The sequence below is a fragment of the Lethenteron reissneri genome, chromosome 56, assembly GCF_015708825.2.
Source record: "Lethenteron reissneri isolate LAM-NWPU_2019-01 chromosome 56, ASM1570882v1, whole genome shotgun sequence".
Lineage (NCBI taxonomy): Eukaryota > Metazoa > Chordata > Hyperoartia > Petromyzontiformes > Petromyzontidae > Lethenteron > Lethenteron reissneri.
In genome coordinates this window covers 2025336-2052421 of record NC_083834.1, presented here as the reverse complement: position 1 = coordinate 2052421, position 27086 = coordinate 2025336, and the positions used below count along the sequence as shown (strand labels likewise).

General features: G+C 55.5%; 1 protein-coding gene across 1 annotated transcript; it reads right to left on the bottom strand.

Moving 5' to 3' along the window:
* Nucleotides 1–2080: 2080 nt before the first annotated feature.
* On the bottom strand, nt 2081–26486 carry LOC133356961 (F-box/LRR-repeat protein 4-like). The gene is made up of 10 exons (XM_061574684.1): nt 26448–26486; nt 21825–22100; nt 20166–20477; nt 18058–18619; nt 16157–16401; nt 13923–14202; nt 12164–12235; nt 10307–10441; nt 4834–5011; nt 2081–4096 (listed from the first exon to the last, which is right to left on the bottom strand). The coding sequence occupies exons 2-10, from the start codon at nt 22067–22069 to the stop codon at nt 3852–3854; spliced, it is 2274 nt and encodes a 757-aa protein (XP_061430668.1). The 5' UTR covers nt 22070–22100; nt 26448–26486; the 3' UTR covers nt 2081–3851.
* Between the last annotated feature and the right edge of the window lie 600 nt (nt 26487–27086).

Here is a 27086-nt window from a genome sequence, read left to right as displayed (position 1 = left end):
AACAACACCCGCCATTCGCTACTAAGTGGCGGTGACGTCACCACGACGCTTGTGCCAGGCCATGTGCACTTTGAGGCCACGTGAAATGTCGAACGCCCGCTGGCAGGAGGTCACGTGGCAGACCCAGATGGCACAGGTCGACTGAAACTGGCTGATGCACCACCTGTGCCCCCTACTGTACCAACTTGCTGTGCTTTAGCCACCCGGCGCTCCGCTCGTTGTTGTGAGCGTCGCTCCTCCGCCCTCTGTTGTTGTTGGAGGGCGACTGCCTCCAACTGCCCAGTAGCAGCGTCCTTCACGAGCCTCCTCCACAGAGGCCGATCTTGACACCGCTGGTACCAGTCATCGGCAAGTCCACTCAGCTCCATGTCCTCCTGTACCACATCACTCCATCTCTTCTCTAGCCCGTGCCGCGCCCCGTTTAGCCCCCTCGATCCGGTCGAACAAAAGCTGTTTAGGCATACGGTGGCTGGGCATGCGGGCTACATGACCCAGCCAACGCAGCCTTGCCTGCCGGAGGAGCTCACCGATGGGACTTTGTCCAGATCTTTCAAGGATTTGTGAGCTCACACAATCCAGCCTGGTTAAACCCAGGATGGATCGTAGGCAGGCCAGCCTATATGTTTATAACCGGTGAAGATGCTCTATTCGCGGGGTACACGTTTCGCAAGCATAAAGGGAGGGAATGACTGTGGCTGAGAAGACTTGAAGCTTCGTGCGGAGCGACAGACCAGGTAGTTTCCACACAGCGTTATGCAACCGATGAAAAGATAATGCCGAGTGAGATGCCCCTGTCGTTGTTACAGTCTGTGCGGTCCCCTTTCTTAAAGAGGGGGACCACCAGGGCATCCTTCCAATCTTCCAGAACCCGTCCAGTGGTCCAGACTGTTGTTTTGATGTCATATAGGGCAGCCTGTGCACAAACGCCACCCTCCCTCAGAATTTCGCTTGGGAGATCATCTCTGCCCAGTGCTTTTCCTGGTCCCAGACTCTGGATCACCTTCAGTACTTCAACAGATGGCACCTCGACCAGCCACTCACAGGGGGTGACTTCCTCCTCCAATATTTTGTGCTTAGTTTATTATCCCCACCCCCACACCTCCGATGAGCACAGTTGGCTAGGTACGGTGCCAAAGAAGTTCAACATACACACACGTAGACACACACACGTAGACACACACACACATAGACACACACACGTAGACACACACACACGTAGACACATACACACAGACACACGTAAACACACACATAGACACACACACACATAGACACACACACGTACACACACACGTACACATAGACAAAGATCCCCCGTATAGCCTTAACAGACTGTAGGGGCAAGTGCTGTTAGCGAGCACCTATGAAGGCCGGCACGGCACACGAGGGGGTGGGTGGCCAACACCGCGCCCGGCCGCCTTTGTCTCCCTAGTAGCGATGTTTACACACCGCACCAGGTACTCATTTAAGGCTGAGTCGACCTAGGGGAGGCCCAGGACCGGTTCAGATAATCGTCACTGGTGTTAGCCTTGAAGTTGATTGTTGGTTGATTGAGACTAGGCTCTAAGGAAAGCTGTCTCGGGTGTGGACCAAAACTTCAAGGAGAATGCATACATTTGTAATGCGAGCAAGGATTGAGGGGGGGCGGAGTCTGGGTCACGTGGGGAGAGGGCGGAGTTAGGGTCACGTGGGAGAGAGGATTTAGGGGGAGAACCGGAAGGGGAAGGGGGAGTTGAGACGGAGTGAAACAGGAGGAGGCCACGCTGGGCAGGACGGGGAGAGTGGCGCGGTCGCCACGCGGTGGGAGACGTCGACACCGTCAGCCATCGGGGTCAGACGCAGAGAGCTAGCGGGCTGTGGGAGGCTAGCTGTATACGGGGCAGCAGTGAAGCTGGAAGCGGAGCAGCGGTGTGGCTGCAAGGCGAAGCAAGAGTGAGGCTGCCTAACGGAGCAGCAGGGAGACTGCATATCGGAGCAGCCGAGTGGCTGTGGAGAGATCGTCGGGAGAGACGCGGGCCTGAGCGAGGACGCCGTGGTAACGAGATTCTACGAACCCAATAAAGGACAACGGAGATCGACATATGAGAAAGAGTCCTTTATTACACATTATCAGAGTTGTGTTTTTGTTTGCATTATGACTGCAGGTATTGTGGTCTATGCAAACATGACTCCTCGTAAAAAAAAGGTGTCAGTTTTGTTGCCAGATAAAAGGGTAAAAAACCAATTATCATATTTTTTACTGGCAAATGAAATACCAATGGAATAAGTCACCACCTCCAGTGGGCTCCCCCTGGTAGGATGGCGATGGTTGTTTGTGTTTATTTCTCCTGCGTCAACAGTTCTTCTGCTGTGTGTCTCACCCGATGACGATTGCTTGAGTTGCGATCGAAACATCGTCATCTATTAACTTCCTCTCTACGTGACTTTACCGAAAGAACCAAAGACTATTTGTGTGTCGTGTGAGGAATTTAGCATATTTATGGAAAATTCAGATATTTGATTAGTCACTACTTCTGGAATGCGTAGGAGGTGGGGGGGTCTCAAAGTCATATTATGCCCGTGCATTATGTAGGATTAGCAGCATTTTCCATAAATATATTAAATTGCTCTGCTGATATGCAAATTCCTTTGTCAAGGCGCCCTTCCTCCTCTAACACAGCTTAAATATACGCTGCCAAGCCTGGTGGTGCTCATTCAGACGCCGTCTTTCCGACAGACTTGTTCTCCACCTGAGGACGGCTGCTTGCGTTGTGGCCGAAACGTCGTGAGAATTGTATTTTATTATGTTTTATTTTTATTATTTTATTATTTGCCTTCTACGAGACTTTACCGAAAGAACCAAGAAGATGAATCCCTGCAGTCACGAAAGCTTTAAATCGAAATTTATTCGTGTGTTGTGTGATTTGTTTACCTTTACGGTACTCTGCACTACTATCGTGTTTGTGTTACGTTTGTTGTTGTAACGTTCTTACCCCGTGCCCCGACTGGATATTTGCGAAAAAGAGCTTCATAGCTCATCGGATTCCGATGGGGGGGAAGGGGGTCAACGTTGACGTAAGGCATCGGACGCAACGTAGCAGCAGCATGAGCAACGCGGAAAGATTTAAACGCACAACCGTGAAATTAAATAACAACGCCACACAAAGCCACAGAGTCCAGGAGCCTCCACACATCATCACAGTCAGCGGGCGAGTGTTTTTGATTGCTTGCTTGGTCCGTCAGCCTTGCTTGTGCACATTTGTTGGTGGGTGGGACGCGTGGGCGGGTAGCTGACGGCGCTCACAGGCAGGTAATGGCACGAGCGAACCAGTGGGCAAGCGGGTGATGGTCTTAGCGGGTGAGGGCGCTTGCGGGCGAGCGTGTGATGGCGCAAGCGAACGAGCGAGCCAACGGGCGACGGCGCTGGTGAGCGGGCGGGCGGGCGAGTGGCAGAACTAGCAAAGGGGCGAGCGAGCAAGTAATGGTGCAAGCGAGCGGGCAGGCGAGCGAGTGGTAGCGCTCACAAACAGGCGAGCAAACAGGCGAGCGAGCGGGCGGCGGCGCTAGCGACTGGGCAGGCGGGCGAGCGGCGGCGTTAGAGAAGGGGCGAGCGAGCGGGTGGGCGAGCGAGCGGGTGGGCGAGCGAGCGGGTGGGCGATCGAGCGGGTGGGCGAGCGAGCGGACGGGTGAGCGAGCGAGCGGGCGAGCGAGTGGTAGCGCTAGCAAATAGGCGAGCAAACAGGTGAGCGAGCGGGCGGCGGCGCTAGCGACTCGGCAGGCGGGCGAGCGGCAGCGTTAGCGACGGGGCGAGCGAGCGGGCGATGACGCAAGCGAGCGGGCAGGCGAGCAGCAGCGCGGGCGTGTCGACGGCACTAGTGGGCGGGCAGATTGCGCCGGCGATTGGCGAGACGGTGCCGGCGAGCGGGCAGACGGTGCCGGCGGGCGGGCAGGTTGCGCTGGCAGTCGCTGCGCTTGATGGCCACGTTCGGGTAGCGTGCGCGGAGCTCCCCGACGAGGCGAGCGTCGACGCGCGAGCAGAACGACACGTCCAGCAGGCGCAAGTCGCGGCAGCTCCACAGCAGCTCCCAGAGCGCGCTGGCGCTCACCATGCGCGTGCCTGCACACGCACGCGCCGCCGCCACACGCACCACCCCCCGCGTAGCCTCAGCAGGGCGTCATGGGGGCGAGCGCAGGGCGCTAACCGCTGCCCCGCCACTCACTAACACCGTCACCCACGTGTGTGTACGTGTGTGTACGTGTGTGTATGTGTGTATGTGTGCACGGCACACGAGGGGGTGGGTGGCCAACACCACGCCCGGCCGCCTTTGTCTCCCTAGTGGCGATGTTTACACACCCCACCAGGTACTCATTTGAGGCCGAGTCAACCTAGGGGAGGCCCAGGGCCGGTTCAGATAATCGTCACTGATGTTGGCCGTGAGCGGGAATCGAACCCGTGTCGCCGGGTTTGTAGCGCAGCGCGCTAACCGCTACACTACCGCTCCCCACACACACACAGCCACGCACGCACACACGCACGCACACACGCACACACACACCTACACACACAAACACCTACACACACAGACACACACACACCGACACACACACACACAGCCACGCATGCACACACACACACCTACACACACAAACACCTACACACACAGACACACACACACCTACACACACACACAGCCACGCACGCACACACACACACACCTACACGCACACACACCCGCACCCCCGTGTAGCCTTCTAACAGACGCCCCCCCCCGGCCCGAGCGCCGTCCGCGAGCAGCGGCGCCGCCTCGCCCAGCCCTCCCAGCCCGCCCAGCCCGCCCAGCTCGCCCAGCTCACCCAGGATGTCGAGCTGCTGGAGGCGAGGGCAGTGCCGCGCCAGCGCCGCCAGGTCGTGGTCGCCCACCGTGCGGTTGGCGGTGAGGTAGAGGCGGCGCAGCGCCGGCAGGCTGCGCGCCAGCAGCTGGAACACGCCGGTGCCGCTCTGCAGGCCCGAGCACCAGCCCAGGTCGAGCTCCTGCAAGGCAGGCGCCAGCGCCGGTCATCCTCGTAGCAGCGGCGGCTTTTTGGCCGACCGTCGGACGAAGGCGGTGGTCACCGCGCTCCTGCGGCCGTCTGGAACGCTCTGTCGTCACTCGGAGCTAAGCCACTTTTAAATCATCTAGATTGGCGAACTAATTTCTTTCGAAATGCTTGTTGTGTTTTAGTGGTTGGCTACGTACGGTACAAAACAAGTCACGTCGGTAAAAAATTTAAATTAATAAAAGTAAAATAAAAAATAAAATTAAAATCACGACGTTTCGGAGGCAACACAAGCTTCCGTCTTCAGGTGGAACCGTCACAGCATGACTGCTGTATCAAGTGAGAGAAATTCCAAGAAAACAGTCCTTGTATATATACTGGTTGAGGGTGGGAGGAGCCAAGGTAGGCCCTGGATATTATTTTTGTGAGGTTCGGTGCGGCTGAAGCACGCTGTTAGCAATGAGCCTTTGTTGTGTAAACTAGGTGCGGATGATGTAAAGGTGCGTGTAAATGGGACTGAGCCTTTTGTTATGTAGAGGTGATGTGGCTGAAATCGCTGCCAGGAAATGAGTCATTGTTGTGTAGAATGGTTGACTGAGCCTATTGTTATGTAGATGTGGTGCGGCTGAAATCGCTGCCAGGAAATGAGTCTTTGTTGTGTAGAATGGTTGACTGAGCCTATTGTTATTTAGAGGTGGTGCGGCTGAAATTGCTGCCAGGAATGCTCCAAATATGTGTAGTTAAATCTTTTTTGCATGATTACTAAGTTTGTACCCATCATCACAATTGAAATTATGTCTGTGTTTGTATATTTGGATGGCCTCGTGTACAAACCTTTGATGGTAGCCAGGAGGCTTGCAAAGCACCTTAGTCTCGGAAAAGACAATTTCATGGGAACCCACACACAGCGTTGTAGCAATGATCGGCAACGGCGGAAGAATCAGTTTTGCCGTGCTTCAGATCTGACTTGTGCTCGCGGACACGATCAGAGATATGACGTTTCGTTTCTCCAATGTAGCAATCACCACAACTGCAACTCAGTTTGTAGACTCCAGGGTATTGTAAGTCAGGAATGACATCTTTCACAGATGGAATTAGATCACGGATTTTATGTACTGTACTGAATCGGACTTGAATCTTATGTTTGTTTAGAATTTTGGAGATCGTTTTGGTCACGCCTGCTATGTATGGCAACGTGGTAGTTTTGATCGGAGTTTCAAGTGGCTGTTTCTGTATGGTGGGAGAAACAGCTTGGCGGATGGTGCGGTCAGAGTATCCGTTCATCCTGAGGGCCCGATGTACATGTCTTAATTCACTGGCCAGGTGGTGTTGGTCAGAAATGCCATGGGCTCTGTGGTATAGCGTTTTGATGAGAGAATTCTTTTGAGATGGGTAGTGGTGGGAATCAGGTTTCAAGTAGGAATCTGTGTGGGTGGCTTTCCTGTAGACAGAATGTCCCAAGGATCCGTCAGGTCTCCTCTCAAACAGAATATCTAAGAATGGTAGTTTACCATCTTTCTCCACTTCCATGGTGAATCTGATGGATGGGTGTCTGGAATTGATGTGGTCCAGGAAATGGTTCAATGCTGGGAGGCCATGTGGCCAAATGACGAAAGTGTCATCCACATACCTCTTCCACAGGGAAGGACGCAGGGTGGATGTCTGGATGGCGTCTGATTCAAACTTTTCCATGAACAGTTGGCTATCACTGGTGACAAGGGGGAGCCCATAGGGGTACCCTCATTCTGTTTGTAGAAGGTGCCATTCCAGGTAAAATAAGTGTTGTGAGGCAATGCCTAACCAGCGCAGGTACATCCGAATTCAATCCATGTTGGACCAAGTCCTCAATTATTGTCAGGGTGTCAGGTACTGGGACTTTGGTAAACAGAGATACTACATCAAAACTGACGAGGATATCATCAGGAGATAGTACCATGTCCTTAACCATAGAGACTAATTGGGTTGAGTTGAGTACTGCCGAAGAGGTCTTGCCTGTGAAGGGAAGCAGAGTATCTGATAGAAACCAGGCCAGTTTGTAGGTAGGAGAGTTGATCGTCGACACGATGGGTCGTAGCGGGGTGCCTTCTTTATGGATCTTGGGAAGACCACAGAGTCGGGGAGGTCTTGCCGCCGATGGTTTTAGAGAGGGACGTTTGGTTGGTTCGATTAGGGAAGTCGAACTCGTGATGATTTTGTTAGTTTTTGTCGTTAGGCTGTTAGTAGGATCGTTTTTAAGGACCTACTTAATGATGGGAGTTACGCCATTGGAGCCGTGCCATTTTGGATATTTATAACATCATTCGCTGGCCATACAAAATTATCAACTTCAAAATTAGCCTGTTATATTTGGTCAAACATTTAATTAACTCACCCCTAATGCGATGGCTGACACTGCTTCTCTTTGGCGAGGCGTGTGATGTTAGCCGTTATTGTTGATGTTGCTGCTACTCGCAACTGCTTTTCCAGGTTTGCTCCGAGATTTATTGAATTTCGAGTCACGCCTGCGGTTGCCTTGGCAGGGCCACACCAAATGATTTTGCGGGGCCTCGTACGGCCCGCGGGCCGGACGTTCCCCGCCCCTGATCGAGACTGACAAACTCGTTTTATTTAGAGCTGCTGGTTGTTGTGTTTCGTTTGTTGTTTCTTCCCGAGCACCTCCGATTAGCGCGCTGAGTACGTACAGTGCCAGTGAGTGCGGTGGCTGTAGGTGTGGTACCTGTAGGTGAGTGCGGGACCTGTAGGTGAGTGTGGTACCTGTAGGTGAGTGAGTGCAGGACCTGTAGGTGAGTGCGGTACCTGTAGGTGAGTGCGGGACCTGTAGGTGAGTGAGTGTGGTACCTGTAGGTGAGTGAGTGCGGGACCTGTAGGTGAGTGCGGTACCTGTAGGTGAGTGAGTGCGGGACCTGTAGGTGAGTGCGGTACCTGTAGGTGAGTGCGGGACCTGTAGGTGAGTGAGTGTGGTACCTGTAGGTGAGTGCGGTACCTGTAGGTGAGTGTGGTACCTGTAGGTGAGTGAGTGCGGGACCTGTAGGTGAGTGCGGTACCTGTAGGTGAGTGCGGGACCTGTAGGTGAGTGAGTGTGGTACCTGTAGGTGAGTGCGGTACCTGTAGGTGAGTGTGATACCTGTAGGTGAGTGCGGTACCTGTAGGTGAGTGTGGTACCTGTAGGTGAGTGAGTGTGGTACCTGTAGGTGAGTGAGTGCGGGACCTGTAGGTGAGTGCGGTACCTGTAGGTGAGTGAGTGCGGGACCTGTAGGTGAGTGCGGTACCTGTAGGTGAGTGCGGGACCTGTAGGTGAGTGTGGTACCTGTAGGTGAGTGAGTGCAGGACCTGTAGGTGAGTGCGGTACCTGTAGGTGAGTGCGGGACCTGTAGGTGAGTGAGTGTGGTACCTGTAGGTGAGTGAGTGCGGGACCTGTAGGTGAGTGCGGTACCTGTAGGTGAGTGAGTGCGGGACCTGTAGGTGAGTGCGGTACCTGTAGGTGAGTGCGGGACCTGTAGGTGAGTGAGTGTGGTACCTGTAGGTGAGTGCGGTACCTGTAGGTGAGTGTGGTACCTGTAGGTGAGTGCGGTACCTGTAGGTGAGTGTGGTACCTGTAGGTGAGTGAGTGTGGTACCTGTAGGTGAGTGAGTGCGGGACCTGTAGGTGAGTGCGGGACCTGTAGGTGAGTGAGTGTGGTACCTGTAGGTGAGTGCGGTACCTGTGAGTGTGGTACCTGTAGGTGAGTGCGGTACCTGTAGGTGAGTGTGGTACCTGTAGGTGAGTGTGGTACCTGTAGGTGAGTGCGGTACCTGTAGGTGAGTGCGGGACCTGTAGGTGAGTGAGTGTGGTACCTGTAGGTGAGTGCGGTACCTGTAGGAGTGACTGTGGTGAGTGCGGTACCTGTAGGTGAGTGGGTACCTGTAGGTGAGTGCGGTACCTGTAGGTGGTGTGGTACCTGTAGGTGAGTGCGGTACCTGTAGGTGAGTGTGGTACCTGTAGGTGAGTGTGGTACCTGTAGGTGAGTGTGGTACCTGTAGGTGAGTGAGTGCGGGACCTGTAGGTGAGTGTGGGACCTGTAGGTGAGTGCGGGACCTGTAGGTGAGTGTGGTACCTGTAGGTGAGTGTGGGACCTGTAGGTGAGTGTGGTACCTGTAGGTGAGTGTGGGACCTGTAGGTGAGTGTGGGACCTGTAGGTGAGTGCGGGACCTGTAGGTGAGTGTGGTACCTGTAGGTGAGTGTGGGACCTGTAGGTGAGTGTGGTACCTGTAGGTGAGTGTGGTACCTGTAGGTGAGTGAGTGCGGGACCTGTAGGTGAGTGTGGGACCTGTAGGTGAGTGCGGGACCTGTAGGTGAGTGTGGTACCTGTAGGTGAGTGTGGTACCTGTAGGTGAGTGAGTGCGGGACCTGTAGGTGAGTGTGGTACCTGTAGGTGAGTGTGGGACCTGTAGGTGAGTGCGGGACCTGTAGGTGAGTGCGGTACCTGTAGGTGAGTGCGGGACCTGTAGGTGAGTGTGGTACCTGTAGGTGAGTGAGTGCAGGACCTGTAGGTGAGTGCGGTACCTGTAGGTGAGTGCGGGACCTGTAGGTGAGTGAGTGTGGTACCTGTAGGTGAGTGAGTGCGGGACCTGTAGGTGAGTGCGGGACCTGTAGGTGAGTGAGTGTGGTACCTGTAGGTGAGTGTGGGACCTGTAGGTGAGTGCGGGACCTGTAGGTGAGTGCGGTACCTGTAGGTGAGTGCGGGACCTGTAGGTGAGTGTGGTACCTGTAGGTGAGTGAGTGCAGGACCTGTAGGTGAGTGCGGTACCTGTAGGTGAGTGAGTGTGGTACCTGTAGGTGAGTGAGTGCGGGACCTGTAGGTGAGTGCGGGACCTGTAGGTGAGTGAGTGTGGTACCTGTAGGTGAGTGCGGTACCTGTAGGTGAGTGAGTGCGGGACCTGTAGGTGAGTGAGTGTGGTACCTGTAGGTGAGTGTGGGACCTGTAGGTGAGTGCGGGACCTGTAGGTGAGTGCGGTACCTGTAGGTGAGTGCGGGACCTGTAGGTGAGTGTGGTACCTGTAGGTGAGTGAGTGCAGGACCTGTAGGTGAGTGCGGTACCTGTAGGTGAGTGAGTGTGGTACCTGTAGGTGAGTGAGTGCGGGACCTGTAGGTGAGTGCGGGACCTGTAGGTGAGTGAGTGTGGTACCTGTAGGTGAGTGCGGTACCTGTAGGTGAGTGAGTGCGGGACCTGTAGGTGAGTGTGGTACCTGTAGGTGAGTGAGTGCAGGACCTGTAGGTGAGTGCGGTACCTGTAGGTGAGTGAGTGCGGGACCTGTAGGTGAGTGCAGGACACGACGAGTTCCACGAGACCAACGTGCGTCACTCCGTGCAGCCTCCACGCGTCCAACGCCTCCAGGTGCGGGCAGGAGCGCGCCAGAGCGACCAGCACGTCGTCACCGCTCTCCACCTGCACCCCGTCAGCATCATCATCATCACCATCGTCATCATCACCATCATCATCATCATCACCATCATCATCATCATCACCATCGTCATCACCATCATCATCATCATCACCATCGTCATCATCATCATCATCATCACCATCATCATCATCATCATCACCATCGTCGTCATCATCATCATCATCACCATCGTCATCATCACCATCGTCATCATCACCATCATCATCATCATCACCATCGTCATCATCATCATCATCATCGTCATCATCACCATCGTCATCATCACCATCATCATCATCACCATCGTCATCATCACCATCGTCATCATCACCATCATCATCATCATCACCATCATCATCATCATCACCATCGTCATCATCATCATCATCATCGTCATCATCACCATCGTCATCATCACCATCATCATCATCATCACCATCATCATCATCATCACCATCGTCATCATCATCATCACCATCGTCATCATCACCATCATCATCATCACCATCATCATCGTCATCATCATCATCATCATCGTCATCATCACCATCATCATCATCATCATCACCATCATCATCATCATCGTCATCATCGTCATCATCATCATCACCATCATCATCATCATCATCATCGTCATCGTCATCATCACCATCATCATCATCATCACCATCGTCATCATCACCATCATCATCATCATCACCATCGTCATCATCACCATCATCATCATCACCATCATCATCATCATCATCGTCATCATCATCATCATCATCGTCATCATCACCATCGTCATCATCACCATCATCATCATCATCACCATCATCATCATCATCACCATCGTCATCATCATCATCATCATCACCATCGTCATCATCACCATCATCATCATCACCATCATCATCATCATCACCATCGTCATCATCACCATCATCATCATCATCACCATCATCATCATCACCATCATCATCATCATCATCACCGCTCTCCACCTCGTCAGCGTCATCATCATCACCAGCATCATCATCATCACCATCATCATCATCATCATCCACCAGCATCATCATCATCACCATCATCATCATCATCATCACCGCTCTCCACCTGCACCTCGTCAGCAGCGTCATCATCATCATCATCACCAGCATCATCATCATCATCACCAGCATCACCAGCATCACCAGCATCATCATCATCATCACCAGCATCATCATCATCATCACCAGGATCATCATCATCATCACCAGCATCATCATCATCACCGCTCTCCACCTCGTCACCATCGTCACCATCGTTATCATCATCATCACCACTATCGCCACCGCCATTGTCACCATCAACATCGTCACCACCACCATCTTCAGCGTTATCATCACCACCATCGCCACCGCCATTATCAACATCGTCACCACCATGAGCTTCATCATCAGCACCATCGCCACCGCCACTGTCATCATCAACATCGTCACCACCACCATCATCAGCGTCATCATCACCACCATCGTCACCGCCATTATCAACATCGTCACCACCACCACCATGAGCTTCATCATCTCCATCGTCACCACACTCCGCCTACACTTCATCGTCACCACCACCACCACCATCGTCGTCATCATCAACAACACCAGCACCACCTTCACCATCAGGTGCCGGTGGCGGTGCGGTGTGCGGTGTGCGTGGCGGCGCCATCTGTGGCGGTGCCCCGTGCGGTGTGCGTGGCGCCGTACCTGGACGCAGCTGCCGATGTTCAGGGTCTGGAGCTGTGGGCAGGCGCCGATGATCTCCGACAGCACCTCCTCCTGCGGCGACGTCGGTTCACACAGCCGCCAGCCGCACACAACCGACGAGGTCAGCTACAGCACCAACTCTTTCAGCAGCAGCATCAGCGGTAGCTTCAGCAGCAGCAGCATCATCATCATCGTCGTCGTCATCATCGTCATCAGCAGTAGCATCTGCAGCGTCATCAACGATGATGACGCTGCAGATGCTACTGCTGACACCTTTTTTACAAGGAGTCATGTTTGCATAGACCACAATACCTGCAGCCATAATGCAAACAAAAAACATTAAAAAAAACACTGTCCTTGAAATTGATTGGTCCACATCCGAGACAGCTTTTCTTAGAGCCTAGTCTCACATGGTGTTGGACCAGATGACGCCAAAAGGCGCACAACTCAAAGACAATGCACCATCAAAGTATGAGAGCTCGGGGTAAGCATTTACACCATTGGACCTCATTTGCCAGTAAAAAATAAGATAATTGGTTTTTTACCCTTCTATCTGGCAACAAAACTGACACCTGCAGGTATTGTGGTCTATGCAAACATGACTCATTGTAAAAAAGGTGTCAGTTTTGTTGCCAGATAGAAGGGTAAAAAACCAATTATCACGACGATGATGTCGTACACAAGACAAAGATTTCCCCGTGTACCCTTTACAGGGCTGTTCGGGACAAGTGGCGTTAGAGAGCTCCGATCAGAATTTAGAATATCAGAATACTAATTTGACTCCGGAGGAATCTGACGAGCCAGAAAGCTCTTTTTCACAGCTGGAACGGCACACGGCACACGGCACACGGCGCACGGCACACGGCACACGGCGGGGGTGGGGTGGGGTGGGCAGCATCACAACGCCCTTAGACCCCGTCTCCCCCAGCGACGATGTTTACACCTCGCACGGCATCAGGCGCAATCCGTTCTCCTATAACGCTCGTATTTTCACAACGCGCGTTGGGTATTGAACGCTGAAACTGAAAACATCTCCTGGCCACGGTGGCGGAATTCTTCCACTGCCCTGCTGCAGTCCGGCTTAGTGCACCGCCCAGTGGCAGCTGCCCCCGGACGGGGCAAGCTGCACATGCAGCGCCGGCGCTGCGCATGGGTCACGTCCGCCAGGACGGGGCGACCGTTGTTCCGTGGTTTGTTACCAGACTTGGTGTTCAAGACTATCACGCCAAGTAAGATGATGCTTACATACGTGTGTAAACCCGTAAACCCATAAGGTTTACACGTATTCTTGCACAGGGAAATCGAGTTTTCAGGTCCATACGGCGTACAGCCGTTTCAATACGGGCAAGATAAAATAATGTTTGTCTGTCTGTTTGCGTTTGTCGCTTGTGATGGGACTTTGCAGGATGAACGTTGAGATTTATAAGCGAACAATAAAGTCTGAATTGGTCTGTAATAAGGTAGGCATTGACAGGTAGGTGTTCATAAAAATGATGATTAAGATTCCTATCATGACGATGATGATGATGGCCATGATGGTGATGCTGATGACACACATGCACAAAGATCCCCCGTGTAGCCTGTAACAGACTGTCGGGGCAAGTGCTGTTAAACCCAGGATGGATCGTAGGCAGGCCAGCCTAAATGTTTCTAACACGCATGTGTACACACACACGTACACACAAACACACGTGTACACACACACACGTGTACACACACACACGTGTACACACACACACGTGTACACACATGCACGTACGTCCACGCCGGTGCGGTAGAGGTTGAGGTGGCGCAGTTCATGCAGCGAGGCGAGGGGACGGAAGGTCGACGCCGGCTGCGGCGTGCCGGCACCGGCGGCACCGGCACCGGCGGCGGCACCAGCGGCGGTGGTGGCGGCGGCGGTGTCGCGGCAGCACGAGAGGTCGAGCGCCCGCAGCGCCGGGCAGCAGCGCGCGATGGCGCCCACGCTCTCCTCCGTCACAAACTCGCAGCACGACAGCTCCAGCCGCAACAGCCCCCGCCCACAGCCCTCCAGGAAGCTGTGGGGGGCGGGGGGACGGGGGGGGCAGAGGGGGGGTGGGGGGGGCAGAGGGGCGGTGGGGGGGGGCACCACACAACAGATACACAAAGATAAAGATCATAACCCACCCACTCTCTAACCCACTCACCCACTCTCTATTCACTCACCCACCCACTCTCTAACCTACTCACCCACCCACTCTCTAACCCACTCACCCACCCACTCTCTAACCCACTCACCCTCTAACCCACTCTCTAACCCACTCACCCTCTAACCCACTCACCCTCTCACCCACTCACCCTCTAACCCACTCACCCACTCTCTATTCACTCACCCACCCACTCTCTAACCCACTCACCCACCCACTCTTTAACCCATTCACCCACCCACTCTCTAACCTACTCACCCACCCACTCTCTAACCCACTCACCCACCCACTCTCTAACCCACTCACCCACCCACTCTCTAACCCACTCACCCTCTAACCCACTCACCCACTCACCCACTCACCCTCTAACCCACTCACCCACTCTCTATTCACTCACCCACCCACTCTCTAACCCACTCACCCACTCTCTATTCACTCACCCACCCACTCTCTAACCCACTCACCCACTCTCTATTCACTCACCCACCCACTCTTTAACCCACTCACCCACACTCGATTCACTCACCCACCCACTCTCTAACCCACTCACCCACCCACTCTCTAACCCACTCACCCACCCACTCTCGAACCCACTCACCCACCCACTCTTTAACCCACTCACCCACACTCGATTCACTCACCCACCCACTCTCTAACCCACTCACCCACCCACTCTCTAACCCACTCACCCACCCACTCTCTAACCTACTCATCCACCTACTCTCTAACTCACTCATCCACCCACTCTCTAACCTACTCACCCACCCACTCTCTAACCCACTCACCCACCCACTCTCTAACCCACTCACCCACCCACTCTCTAACCCACTCACCCACCCACTCTCTAACCCACTCACCCACTCACCCTCTAACCCACTCACCCACTCTCTATTCACTCACCCACCCACTCTCTAACCCACTCACCCACTCTCTATTCACTCACCCACCCACTCTCTAACCCACTCACCCACCCACTCTCTAACCCACTCACCCACCCACTCTCTAATCCACTCACCCACCCACTCTCTAACCTACTCACCCACCCACTCTCTAACCCACTCACCCACCCACTCTCTAACCCACTCACCCACACTCGATTCACTCACCCACCCACTCTCTAACCCACTCACCCACACTCGATTCACTCACCCACCTACTCTCTAACCCACTCACCCACTCTCAATAGACTCACCCACTCTCTAACCCACTCACCCACTCCCGATTCACTCACCCACCCACCCTCTAACCCATTCACCCACTCTCTATTAACTCACCCACCCACTCTCTATTCACTCACCCACCCACTCTCTATTCACTCACCCACCCACTCTCTATTCACTCACCCACCCACTCTCTAACCCACTCACCCACCCACTCTCTAACCCACTCGCCCACCCACTCTCTAACCCACTCGCCCACCCACTCTCTAACCCACTCGCCCACCCACCCACTAACCCACTCACCCACCCACTCTCTAACCCACTCACCCACCCACTCTCTAACCTACTCACCCACCCTCTAACCCACTCGCCCACCCACTCTCTAACCCACTCACTTTCTAAACCCACTCACCCACTTACCAATCCACCCACCCACCCTCTCACTATCGCTGCACTCACCCACCCACTCTCTAACCCACTCACCCACTCCCGATTCACTCACCCACCCACTCTCTAACCCACTCACCCACTCTTGACACTCCATCACTCGCTCTGTCTCCCTGTCGCCGGTGCCCGCGCCGCTGAGAGGGGGAGGTGGGAGGGGTGGGGGGGTGGTGATTGGGGGGGGGGGTGAGGACTGGGGAGGGGGGGGGCGTTGGCCTCACCGCACGAACCCCCCGACAGTGACGAGGCCGCGCCCCCCGGCCCAGGAGAGGCCCAGGGCCTGCGTGTGAGTGCAGCGCGGCGCCAGCGCCTGCAGCTGCGCGTCGCCCACGCTGGGCCAGTAGGGGCGCAGGTCGAGGCGCTGGTACTGCGCCGGGTCCTCGGCGTGCGCCCGCAGCAGGCGGCACGTGCGGCACAGGCGGCACAGGTCCCGCAGCGGCACGTGGGACAGGATCAGCTGGATCAGCTGTGCGGGTGGAGGGGTGGGGGGGCGGGGGGGCGGGGGGCGGGAGAGTTTTGGAGAGTGAGTGGGTGGGTGGGAGAGTGGGTTGGTGGGTGGGAGAGTGGGTGGGTAGGTGGGTGGAAAAGTGAGTGGGTGGGTGGATGGGAGAGTGAGTGAGTGGGTGGGTGGGTGGGAGAGTGGATGGGAAAGTGGCAAAGTGAGTGGGTGGGAGAGTGAAGAGGTGGGTGGGTAGGTGGGTGGGTGGAAGAGTGAGTGGGTGGATGGGAGAGTGAGTGGGTGGGTGGGAGAGTGGGTGGGTGGGTGGGAGAATGGCAAAGTGAGTGGGTGGGAGAGTGAGGAGGTGGGTGGGTAGGTGGGTAGAAGAGTAAGTGGGTGGGTGGGAGAATGAGTGGGTGGGTGGGTAGGTGGGTGGAAGAGTGAGTGGGTGGATGGGAGAGTGAGTGAGTGGGTGGGTGGGAGAGTGGGTGGGTGGGAGAGTGGCAAAGTGAGTGGGTGGGAGAGTGAGGAGGTGGGTGGGTAGGTGGGTAGAAGAGTAAGTGGGTGGGTGGGAGAATGAGTGGGTGGGTGGGTAGGTGGGTGGAAGAGTGAGTGGGTGGATGGGAGAGTGAGTGAGTGGGTGGGTGGGAGAGTGGGTGGGTGGGAGAGTGGCAAAGTGAGTGGGTGGGAGAGTGAGGAGGTGGTGGGTAGGTGGGTGGAAGAGTGAGTGGGTGGATGGGAGAGTGAGTGAGTGAGTGGGTGGGTGGGACAGTGGGTGGGTGGGAGAGTGGGTAGGTGGGAGAGTGGGTGGGTGGATGGGTGGGTGGGAAAGTGAGTGGGTGGGTGGGTAGGTGGGTGGAAGAGTGAGTGGGTGGATGGGAGAGTGAGTGAGTGGGTGGGTGGGACAGTGGGTGGGTGGGAGAGTGGGTGGGTGGGAGAGTGGGTGGGTGGATGGGTGGGTGGGAAAGTGAGTGGGTGGGTGGGAGAGTGGGAAATTGATTGAGTAGGTGGAAGAGTGAGTGGGTGCGAGAGTGGATGGCTGGGTGGGTAAGTTAGTGGGTGGGTGGCAGAGTGAGTGGGTGGGAGAGTGGGTAGATTGTCGGGTGAGTGGGTGGGTGTGGGAGTGGGTGGGTGGGTGCATGAGTAGGTGAGTGCATGGGTGAGTAGATGGGCCAGTGATTGGGTGGAGGTATGGGTTGTAGTTGGGTGATTGAGTGGGTGTGATGGTGGATGAGTGGGTTGGTGGGCTAGTGAGTTGGTGAGTGTGTCAGTGAGTTAATGAGTGATGGGGTGGGTGGGTGATGGTGTGTGTGTGAGCATGCGTGAGTGAGTGGTAAGAGTGAATTAGAAGCGTGTGAATGCGTAGGTGAGTGTAGTGCGGAGCAGCGGTGCAGCGGTTAGCGCATTGCACAATGAACCCGGCCAGCCAAGTTCAATTCCCGCTCACGGCCGACACCAGTGACGATTATCTCAACCGGTCCTGGACCTCCTCTAGGTCGACTCGACCTCGAATGAGTACCGGGTGCGGTGTGTAAACATCGCCACTGGCGTGGTGGTGCTGACCACCCACCCCCTCGTGTGCCCTGCCGGCCTTCATAGATGCTCTCAAACAGCACTTGCCCCGACAGTCTAAGGTTATATGGGGGATCATTGTCTTTGTGAGTGAGGTCGCTGTCCCCTCACCTCGTATGGCAGCAAGTCAAAGTAGCCATTCCCGCTGCAAGCCTCCGAGCTCCTGGTGGCCTGAGGCATCTTCTCGTTGACCTTCCACCCATCTCCTCCGCATCCACCATCGCCGCCACCACCACCATCGCCGCCACCACCACCATCACCGTCATCCTCATGATCGCCGTTGACGTCACCACCATCATCGTCGTCGTCGTCGTCATCGCCATCGTCGTCATAGTCGTCGTCGTCGTCATCAACATCATCATCGTCATCGGCATCGTCGTCGTCATCGGCCTCGGCGTCGTCACCGTCGCTCCCTCCTCGCCCGCGGCCGGCGCGCTCCTCGGCGCGCCCCACCGGTCGGTGCGGGGGGCCGGTGGCGGCGGTGGTGGTGGTGGCGGCAGCGGTGCCGCGCAGCACCACGGCGTCCAGCTCGGTGTAGTAGTCGCACAGCGAGCAGTCCAGCTCCAGGCGCAGCAGCTCTGTCGCAAAACCCGGCCGGCGGATCCGCGGGCAGAACTCCCGCGACCGGTTCGCTCCCAGCAGCTTGGGGGGGCCCGACCACAGCGTCGCCCAGCTGGGGGGGTGGGGGGCAGGGGTGAGGGGCGGGGGGAGGGGCGGGGGAAGATGTGAGGAGACGTGAGATGTCGGGAGACGCGGGGTGATGCGGGGAGATGTGGGTAGTCGTGCGATGAGATGTCGGGAGACGTGGGGTGATGTGGAAAGACACGGGGAGACGCTAGGAGACACGGGGAGACGCGGGGTGACATGGGGAGACGCGGGGTGACATGGGGAGACGCGGGGTGACATGAGGAGACGCAGGGAGACATGGGGAGACGTGGGGTGACATGGGGAGACATGGGGAGACGTGAAATGAGATGTCAGGAGGATGTGAAGAGACACGGGGAAGCGTTTGTGTACTATTCAGCTGTTCCACTTCTGCTACCTGCCGAGGTTTGGCACGGCCAGCACCACGCCCGGCCGCTACCACCACTCCCTATCACCTCGCCCCATTCACACACCACCATCACCTCTCACCACAGCTTCAATGTGTTTCACAACAGACTGCTGGGGCAAGTGCTGTTAGAAGCACCAATTCAGACCAGCACACAAGGTGTTAAGTGGCCAGCACCACGATCGGCCGCCTGATTTGAGGCTGAGTCGACCTAAGGGACCGGTTCAGATAATCGCCACCGATGTTGGCCGTGATGAGCGGGATTTTAACTTTGGTCACCGAATTCATGGCGCATCGCGCTAACCGCTGCACCACCGCTCCTCACACCAGCACGACCAGCACCACAAGCACCGCCATCGCAATCACCGCCACCACAACCACTGCCTCTGATTAGCACGGTGGGCTACGTACGGTGCAAAAGAAGTTCAACATACTTACCACCACCGCCACCATTACCACCACCGTCACCACCAGCAGCAGCACCACCGCCACCATCACCACCATCGTCACCACCACCGCCACTAGCACCACCACCGCCACCACCACCACCATTACCACCACTGTCACCGCCATCACCGCCACCATTACCACCACCGTCACCACTACCAGCACCACCACCGCCACCATCACCGCCACCGCCACCACCACCACCGTCACCACCACCGTCACCACCACCAGCAGCACCACCGCCACCACCACCGCCACCACCGCCACCACCACCACCACCGTCACCACCACCAGCAGCACCACCACCATCGTCACCACCACCGCCACTAGCACCACCGCCACCGCCACCACCACCACCGCCACCATTACCACCACTGTCACCACCACCACCGCCACCATTACCACCACCGTCACCCCCACCAGCAGCACCACCGCCACCATCACCGCCACCACCACCACCACCACCACCACCGCCACCACCACCACCACCGCCACCACCACCACCACCGCCGCCACCACCACCACCACCGTCACCACCACCACCACCATCGTCACCACCACCGCCACTAGCACCACCACCGCCGCCATCACCACCACCGCCACCATCACCACCATCAGCAGCACCACCACCATCGTCACCGCCACCGCCACCCCCACCACCACCACCGTCACCACCACCACCACCACCGCCACCACCGCCACCAGCAGCAGCATCTCTCACCGCGGCCCCTTCCCGTCGGCCCCGGCGCCGCTCTCCCTGGCGAGGATGCGGACAACGGTGCCGGGGTTGTAGACCTCCAGCACGCCGACAGAGCTCGGGCGCACGGCGCGAGCGAACGCCACCTCCACAAAGTCGCGGGCGCGGAACGCCGGCGGGGCGCGCGCCGGCGGGGCCGCCCCCCGCTGCCACCAGCGGCCGTAGGTGCGCGGCACGGCCGCCTGCGTCACGTCGCCGTGCGCCGGGAAGACGCTGGGCGGCCCCGCCAGGTTCCCCATGGTGTAGGAGAGGCTGCCCTCCGAGCCGTACTGCGAACTGGGGGGACGGGGTGGGGGGCGTAGCCGGGTGGGGGGGGGTAGAGGGCGAAGACGTTCAAGGTGATTGTCGATTGACCGGATGATCGAAGCGATAACGCTGGTCAACACACTTTTTTCTGGTACAAGGTATTCCAACGGTTTTAAGGTAATTTTGGGGTGCTGATTCCAATTGTCTATCACATCAGGTTTTTGAGATATCAAATATTGCATTTTTAAAAACTGCGGAAGAAAGATATTAAACAAATGTGGATATCTACATAAAATGATATTATAAACACACTATCCTAAAAATACAGCACCATATTTTAACACTAAAGCAGTCACTGACTCGCAACAACTTGCAATCATAAGTGACAGAGTTCATTTCGGGTAAAATCAATGAAAATGGGGTATGCCGATAGCATAAAAATTAGATGTGATAGAGCACATCTGAGATCAGATTTGGAATCAGCACCCTGAAATTAGTCGATTGCTTAAGTGAACGGACTACAGCCCAGCTCTGGTCCAGTCCCACGTGCACACAAAGATCCCCCGTGTAGCCTTAACAGACTGTTGGGGCAAGTGCTGTTAGCGAGCAGCACCTATGAAGGCCGACACGGCACACGAGGGGGTAGGTGGCCAGCACCGCGCCCGGCCGCCTTTGTCTCCCCAGTGGTGATGTTTACACACCGCACCAGGTGCTCATTTGTGGTTGAGTCGACCTTGGGGAGGCCCTGCACCGATTAAGATACTCATCGCTAATGTTGGCCGCGAGCGGGAATCGAGATCGGATCGCCGGGTTCGTAGCGCAGCGCGCTCACTGCTACGCGCTAACCGCTACTCCACCACTCGCCACGCACGCACACACTCACACACGCACACACGCACACACACACTCACTCACACACTCACGCACGCACACACACACACTCACACACTCACGCACACACGCACGCACTCACACACTCACACACTCACGCACTCACACACACTCTCACGCACGCACACACTCACGCACTCACACACACACACTCACGCACGCACACACACACACACTCACACACACACTCACACACTCACACACACACCCACACACACACACACACTCACGCACGCACACACACACACACTCACACACTCACGCACACACGCACACACGCACGCACTCACACACTCACACACTCACGCACTCACACACACTCTCACGCACACACTCACGCACTCACACACACACACTCACGCACGCACACACTCATGCACACTCGCGCACACACACTCACACACTCACACACACTCACACACTCACGCACTCACACACTCGCACACTCACACACTCGCACACTCACGCATGCACGCACTCACGCACCTGAAGTCGACCACCTGCGAGGCGTACTGACTGAAGACCAGGTTCGACTCCGCCCCGGGGAGAGCGTCCGTCTCCTCTTCCGACAATGAGACATCGACGACGACATCATCGCCTCCTCGCCCTCCTCCACCATCGTCAGCAGCGCCACGGTGGCCGGCGCCGGCATCGAAGGCCGGTGGTTGAGAGTGGGCGAAGGGCAGGTGCCGTAGGCAGGTGTAGTACACGGCGGTCAGGACCGTCAGCATGAGGTGCAGGGGAGGAGGAAACGGGCCAGCCCTGTTGTGCAGGCACACCAATCCGCAATGATCCAACACTCGTCGATTAGCCCAGCCACTCATTGATTAACCCAGCCACTCACTCATTGATTAGCCCAGCCCCTCACTCATTGAGTAGCCCAGCCACTAGCTCATTGATTAGCCCAGCCACTAGCTCATTGATTAGCCCAGCCACTCACTCATTGATTAGCCCAGCCACTAACTCATTGATTAGCCCAGCCACTCATTCATTGATTAGCCCAGCCATTCACTCATTGATTTGCCCAGCCACTCACTCATTGATTAGCCCAGCCACTCATTCATTGATTAGCCCAGCCACTCACTCATCGACTACCCCAGCCACTCACTCATTGACTACCCCAGCCACTATCTCATTGATTAGCCCAGCCACTCACTCATTGATTAGCCCAGCCACTAGCTCATTGATTAGCCCAGCCACTCACTCATTGCCTACCCCAGCCACTCACTCATTGATTAGCCCAGCCACTCACTCATTGCCTACCCCAGCCACTCACTCATTGATTAGCCCAGCCACTCACTCATTGATTACCCCAGCCACTCACTCATTGATTAGCCCAGCCACTAGCTCATTGATTAGCCCAGCCACTCACTCATTGATTAGCCCAGCCACTCACTCATTGCCTACCCCAGCCACTCACTCATTGATTAGCCCAGCCACTCACTCATTGATTACCCCAGCCACTCACTCATTGATTAGCCCAGCCACTAGCTCATTGATTAGCCCAGCCACTCACTCATTGATTACCCCAGCCACTCACTCATTGATTAGCCCAGCCACTCACTCATTGATTAGCCCAGCCACTCACTCATTGATTAGCCCAGCCACTCACTCATTGATTAGCCCAGCCACTCACTCATTGATTAGCCCAGCCACTAGCTCATTGATTAGCCCAGCCACTCACTCATTGATTACCCCAGCCACTCACTCATTGATTACCCCAGCCACTCACTCATTGATTACCCCAGCCACTCACTCATTGATTAGCCCAGCCACTCACTCATTGATTAGCCCAGCCACTCGCTCATTGATTACCCCAGCCACTCACTCATTGATTAGCCCAGCCACTCACTCATTGATCAGCCCAGCCACTCACTCATTGATTACCCCAGCCACTCACTCATTGATTAGCCCAGCCACTCACTCATTGATTAGCCCAGCCACTAGCTCATTGATTAGCCCAGCCACTCACTCATTGATTAGCCCAGCCACTCACTCATTGACTACCCCAGCCACTCGCTCATTGATTAGCCCAGCCACTCACTCATTGATTAGCCCAGCCACTCACTCATTGCCTACCCCAGCCACTCGCTCATTGATTAGCCCAGCCACTCGCTCATTGATTAGCCCAGCCACTCACTCATTGATTAGCCCAGCCACTCACTCATTGACTACCCCAGCCACTAGCTCATTGATTAGCCCAGCCACTCGCTCATTGATTAGCCCAGCCACTCACTCATTGACTACCCCAGCCACTCGCTCATTGATTAGCCCAGCCACTCACTCATTGATTAGCCCAGCCACTCACTCATTGATTAGCCCAGCCACTCACTCATTGCCTACCCCAGCCACTCACTCATTGATTAGCCCAGCCACTCACTCATTGATTACCCCAGCCACTCACTCATTGATTAGCCCAGCCACTCACTCATTGATTAGCCCAGCCACTCACTCATTGATTAGCCCAGCCACTCACTCATTGATCAGCCCAGCCACTCACTCATTGATTACCCCAGCCACTCACTCATTGATTAGCCCAGCCACTCACTCATTGATTAGCCCAGCCACTAGCTCATTGATTAGCCCAGCCACTCACTCATTGATTAGCCCAGCCACTCACTCATTGACTACCCCAGCCACTCGCTCATTGATTAGCCCAGCCACTCACTCATTGATTAGCCCAGCCACTCACTCATTGATTAGCCCAGCCACTTACTCATTGATTAGCCCAGCCACTCACTCATTGATTAGCCCAGCCACTCACTCGTCGATTAGCCCAGCCACTCACTCATTGCTTAGCCCAGCCACTAGCTCATTGATTAGCCCAGCCACTCACTCATTGATTAGCCCAGCCACTCACTCATTGACTACCCCAGCCACTCGCTCATTGATTAGCCCAGCCACTCGCTCATTGATTAGCCCAGCCACTCACTCATTGATTAGCCCAGCCACTCACTCATTGACTACCCCAGCCACTAGCTCATTGATTAGCCCAGCCACTCGCTCATTGATTAGCCCAGCCACTCACTCATTGACTACCCCAGCCACTCGCTCATTGATTAGCCCAGCCACTCACTCATTGATTAGCCCAGCCACTCACTCATTGATTAGCCCAGCCACTCACTCATTGCCTACCCCAGCCACTCACTCATTGATTAGCCCAGCCACTCACTCATTGATTACCCCAGCCACTCACTCATTGATTAGCCCAGCCACTCACTCATTGATTAGCCCAGCCACTCACTCATTGATTAGCCCAGCCACTCACTCATTGATCAGCCCAGCCACTCACTCATTGATTACCCCAGCCACTCACTCATTGATTAGCCCAGCCACTCACTCATTGATTAGCCCAGCCACTAGCTCATTGATTAGCCCAGCCACTCACTCATTGATTAGCCCAGCCACTCACTCATTGACTACCCCAGCCACTCGCTCATTGATTAGCCCAGCCACTCACTCATTGATTAGCCCAGCCACTCACTCATTGATTAGCCCAGCCACTTACTCATTGATTAGCCCAGCCACTCACTCATTGATTAGCCCAGCCACTCACTCGTCGATTAGCCCAGCCACTCACTCGTCGATTAGCCCAGCCACTCACTCATTGATTAGCCCAGCCACTCACTCATTGACTACCCCAGCCACTCACTCATTGATTACCCCAGCCACTCACTCATTGATTAGCCCAGCCACTCACTCATTGATTAGCCCAGCCACTCACTCATTGACTAGCCCAGCCACTCACTCATTGATTAGCCCAGCCACTCACTCATTGATTAGCCCAGCCACTCACTCATTGATTAGCCCAGCCACTCACTCATTGATTAGCCCAGCCACTCGTCGATTAGCCCAGCCACTCACTCATTGACTAGCCCAGCCACTCACTCATTGATTAGCCCAGCCACTCACTCATTGATTAGCCCAGCCACTCACTCGTCGATTTGCCCAGCCACTCACTCATTGATTAGCCCAGCCACTCGCTCATTGATTAGCCCAGCCACTAGCTCATTGATTAGCCCAGCCACTCACTCAATGATTAGGCCAGCCACTCACTCGTCGATTAGCCCAGCCACTAACTCATTGATTTGCCCAGCCACTCACTCATTGATTAGCCCAGCCACTCACTCATTGATTAGGCCAGCCACTCACTTATTGACTACCCCAGCCACTCACTCATTGATTAGCCCAGCCACTCACATATTGACTACCCCAGCCACTCACTCATTGATTTGCCCAGCCACTCACTCACTGATTAGCCCAGCCACTCACTCATTGATTAGGCCAGCCACTCACTTATTGACTACCCCAGCCACTCACTCATTGATTAGCCCAGCCCCTCACTTATTGACTACCCCAGCCACTCACTCATTGATTAGCCCAGCCACTCACTAATTGATTAGCCCAGCCACTCACTCATTGACTAGCCCAGCCACTCACTCGTTGACTACCCCAGCCACTAGCTCATTGATTACCCCAGCCACTCACTCGTCGATTAGCCCAGCCACTCACTCATTGACTACCCCAGCAACTCACTCATTGAATAGCCCAGCCACTCACTCATTGATTAGCCCAGCCACTCACTCATTGATTAGCCCAGACACTCACTCATTGATTAGCCCAGCTATCCCAGCTAGATCCTGACAGGTGAGGGTCTGTGCAGGTGAGGGCTTTGACGGGTGAGTGTGGGTACAGGTGAGTGTGGTGGTGGTGGACCTTGCATGCTGCTTGCGAATGTGCAGTGGCTGAGAGTTCCAGACGGCTACTGGGGCAGCAGCAGCAGCAGCTCACAATGCGCAAGCTGCTGATGCTGCTGATGATGCAAATGAGCCTCACAACACCGGCTCGCCCCGTCTCTACGACCCATGGTAACAATGGTAACCGTGGCAACGCGCTAACTACTGTACGTCTCGCGATGCCAACAGCTGGTGACTGTGCAATTACCTTATTGCAGACCAATTTAGACCTTATTGGTCATCCCGTGCCCCCTAATAAACTTCAACGTTCATCCTACAAAGTCACCATCACGAGGGTAGAAACAACAAGACATGTATCGGCGAGTTGGCGTCCGAGTTCAACTTTCGCTCGCGAACACCACGAACTACTCACACGGTCGACTTGAGGCCTTCCCCCTGCGCTGACTGCGGGGTGACGTCACCGCGAGAGTGTAAACACACGACATGACGTCACCGCGAGCGTGTAAACACACGACATGACGTCAGCCACGAGTGTGTAAACACACGCCATGAAGTGGTGACGTCACCGCGAGCGTGTAAACACACGCCATGACGTCAGCCGCGAGCGTGGGGAAACGCACACGTGCGCAGTGACGTCATCGCGTCCCGCGAATACGCGTTACGACGTCACGGGAAGCGTCGTGTTACGTTGACATCCGGGAACGTGTTTAGTGACGTCATTTAAAAGAAACCTGTGTGATGTCACCGTGCACCAACGGGCTCAAGGGAGCAGCGCTTACGTCACGCGTACAGCGTGTTGTGCGGACGCGCTTTGCTGGTGGCCGGCCTGTGCGTCGTGACGTCACGACGTAGAGCCGTACGTGATGACGTAGAGCCGTACGTGATGACGCCAACGACGCCTGCGCGCCATGATGATGGCACTGCGGAGCAGGATGACGTCACCGACGTGGTGACACAACCGGGGTGACGTCACCGAAGGGTGTAAACACGGAACTACGGCGAGTGGTGCGGCTGACAAACGCGATTTGATCAGAACCTGTAGAGTGCAGTA

Excerpts from the sequence above, each read along its gene's own strand:
- LOC133356961 (XM_061574684.1), bottom strand. The coding sequence starts at position 22,069 with ATGCTGACGGTCCTGACCGCCGTGTACTACACCTGCCTACGGCACCTG. Across the intron at positions 14,203-16,156 it reads ACTGTCGGGGGGTTCGTGCG|CTTCCTGGAGGGCTGTGGGC; the intron begins GTGAGGCCAACG and ends CGCCCCCCACAG. Across the intron at positions 10,442-12,163 it reads ACATCGGCAGCTGCGTCCAG|GTGGAGAGCGGTGACGACGT; the intron begins GTACGGCGCCAC and ends GACGGGGTGCAG.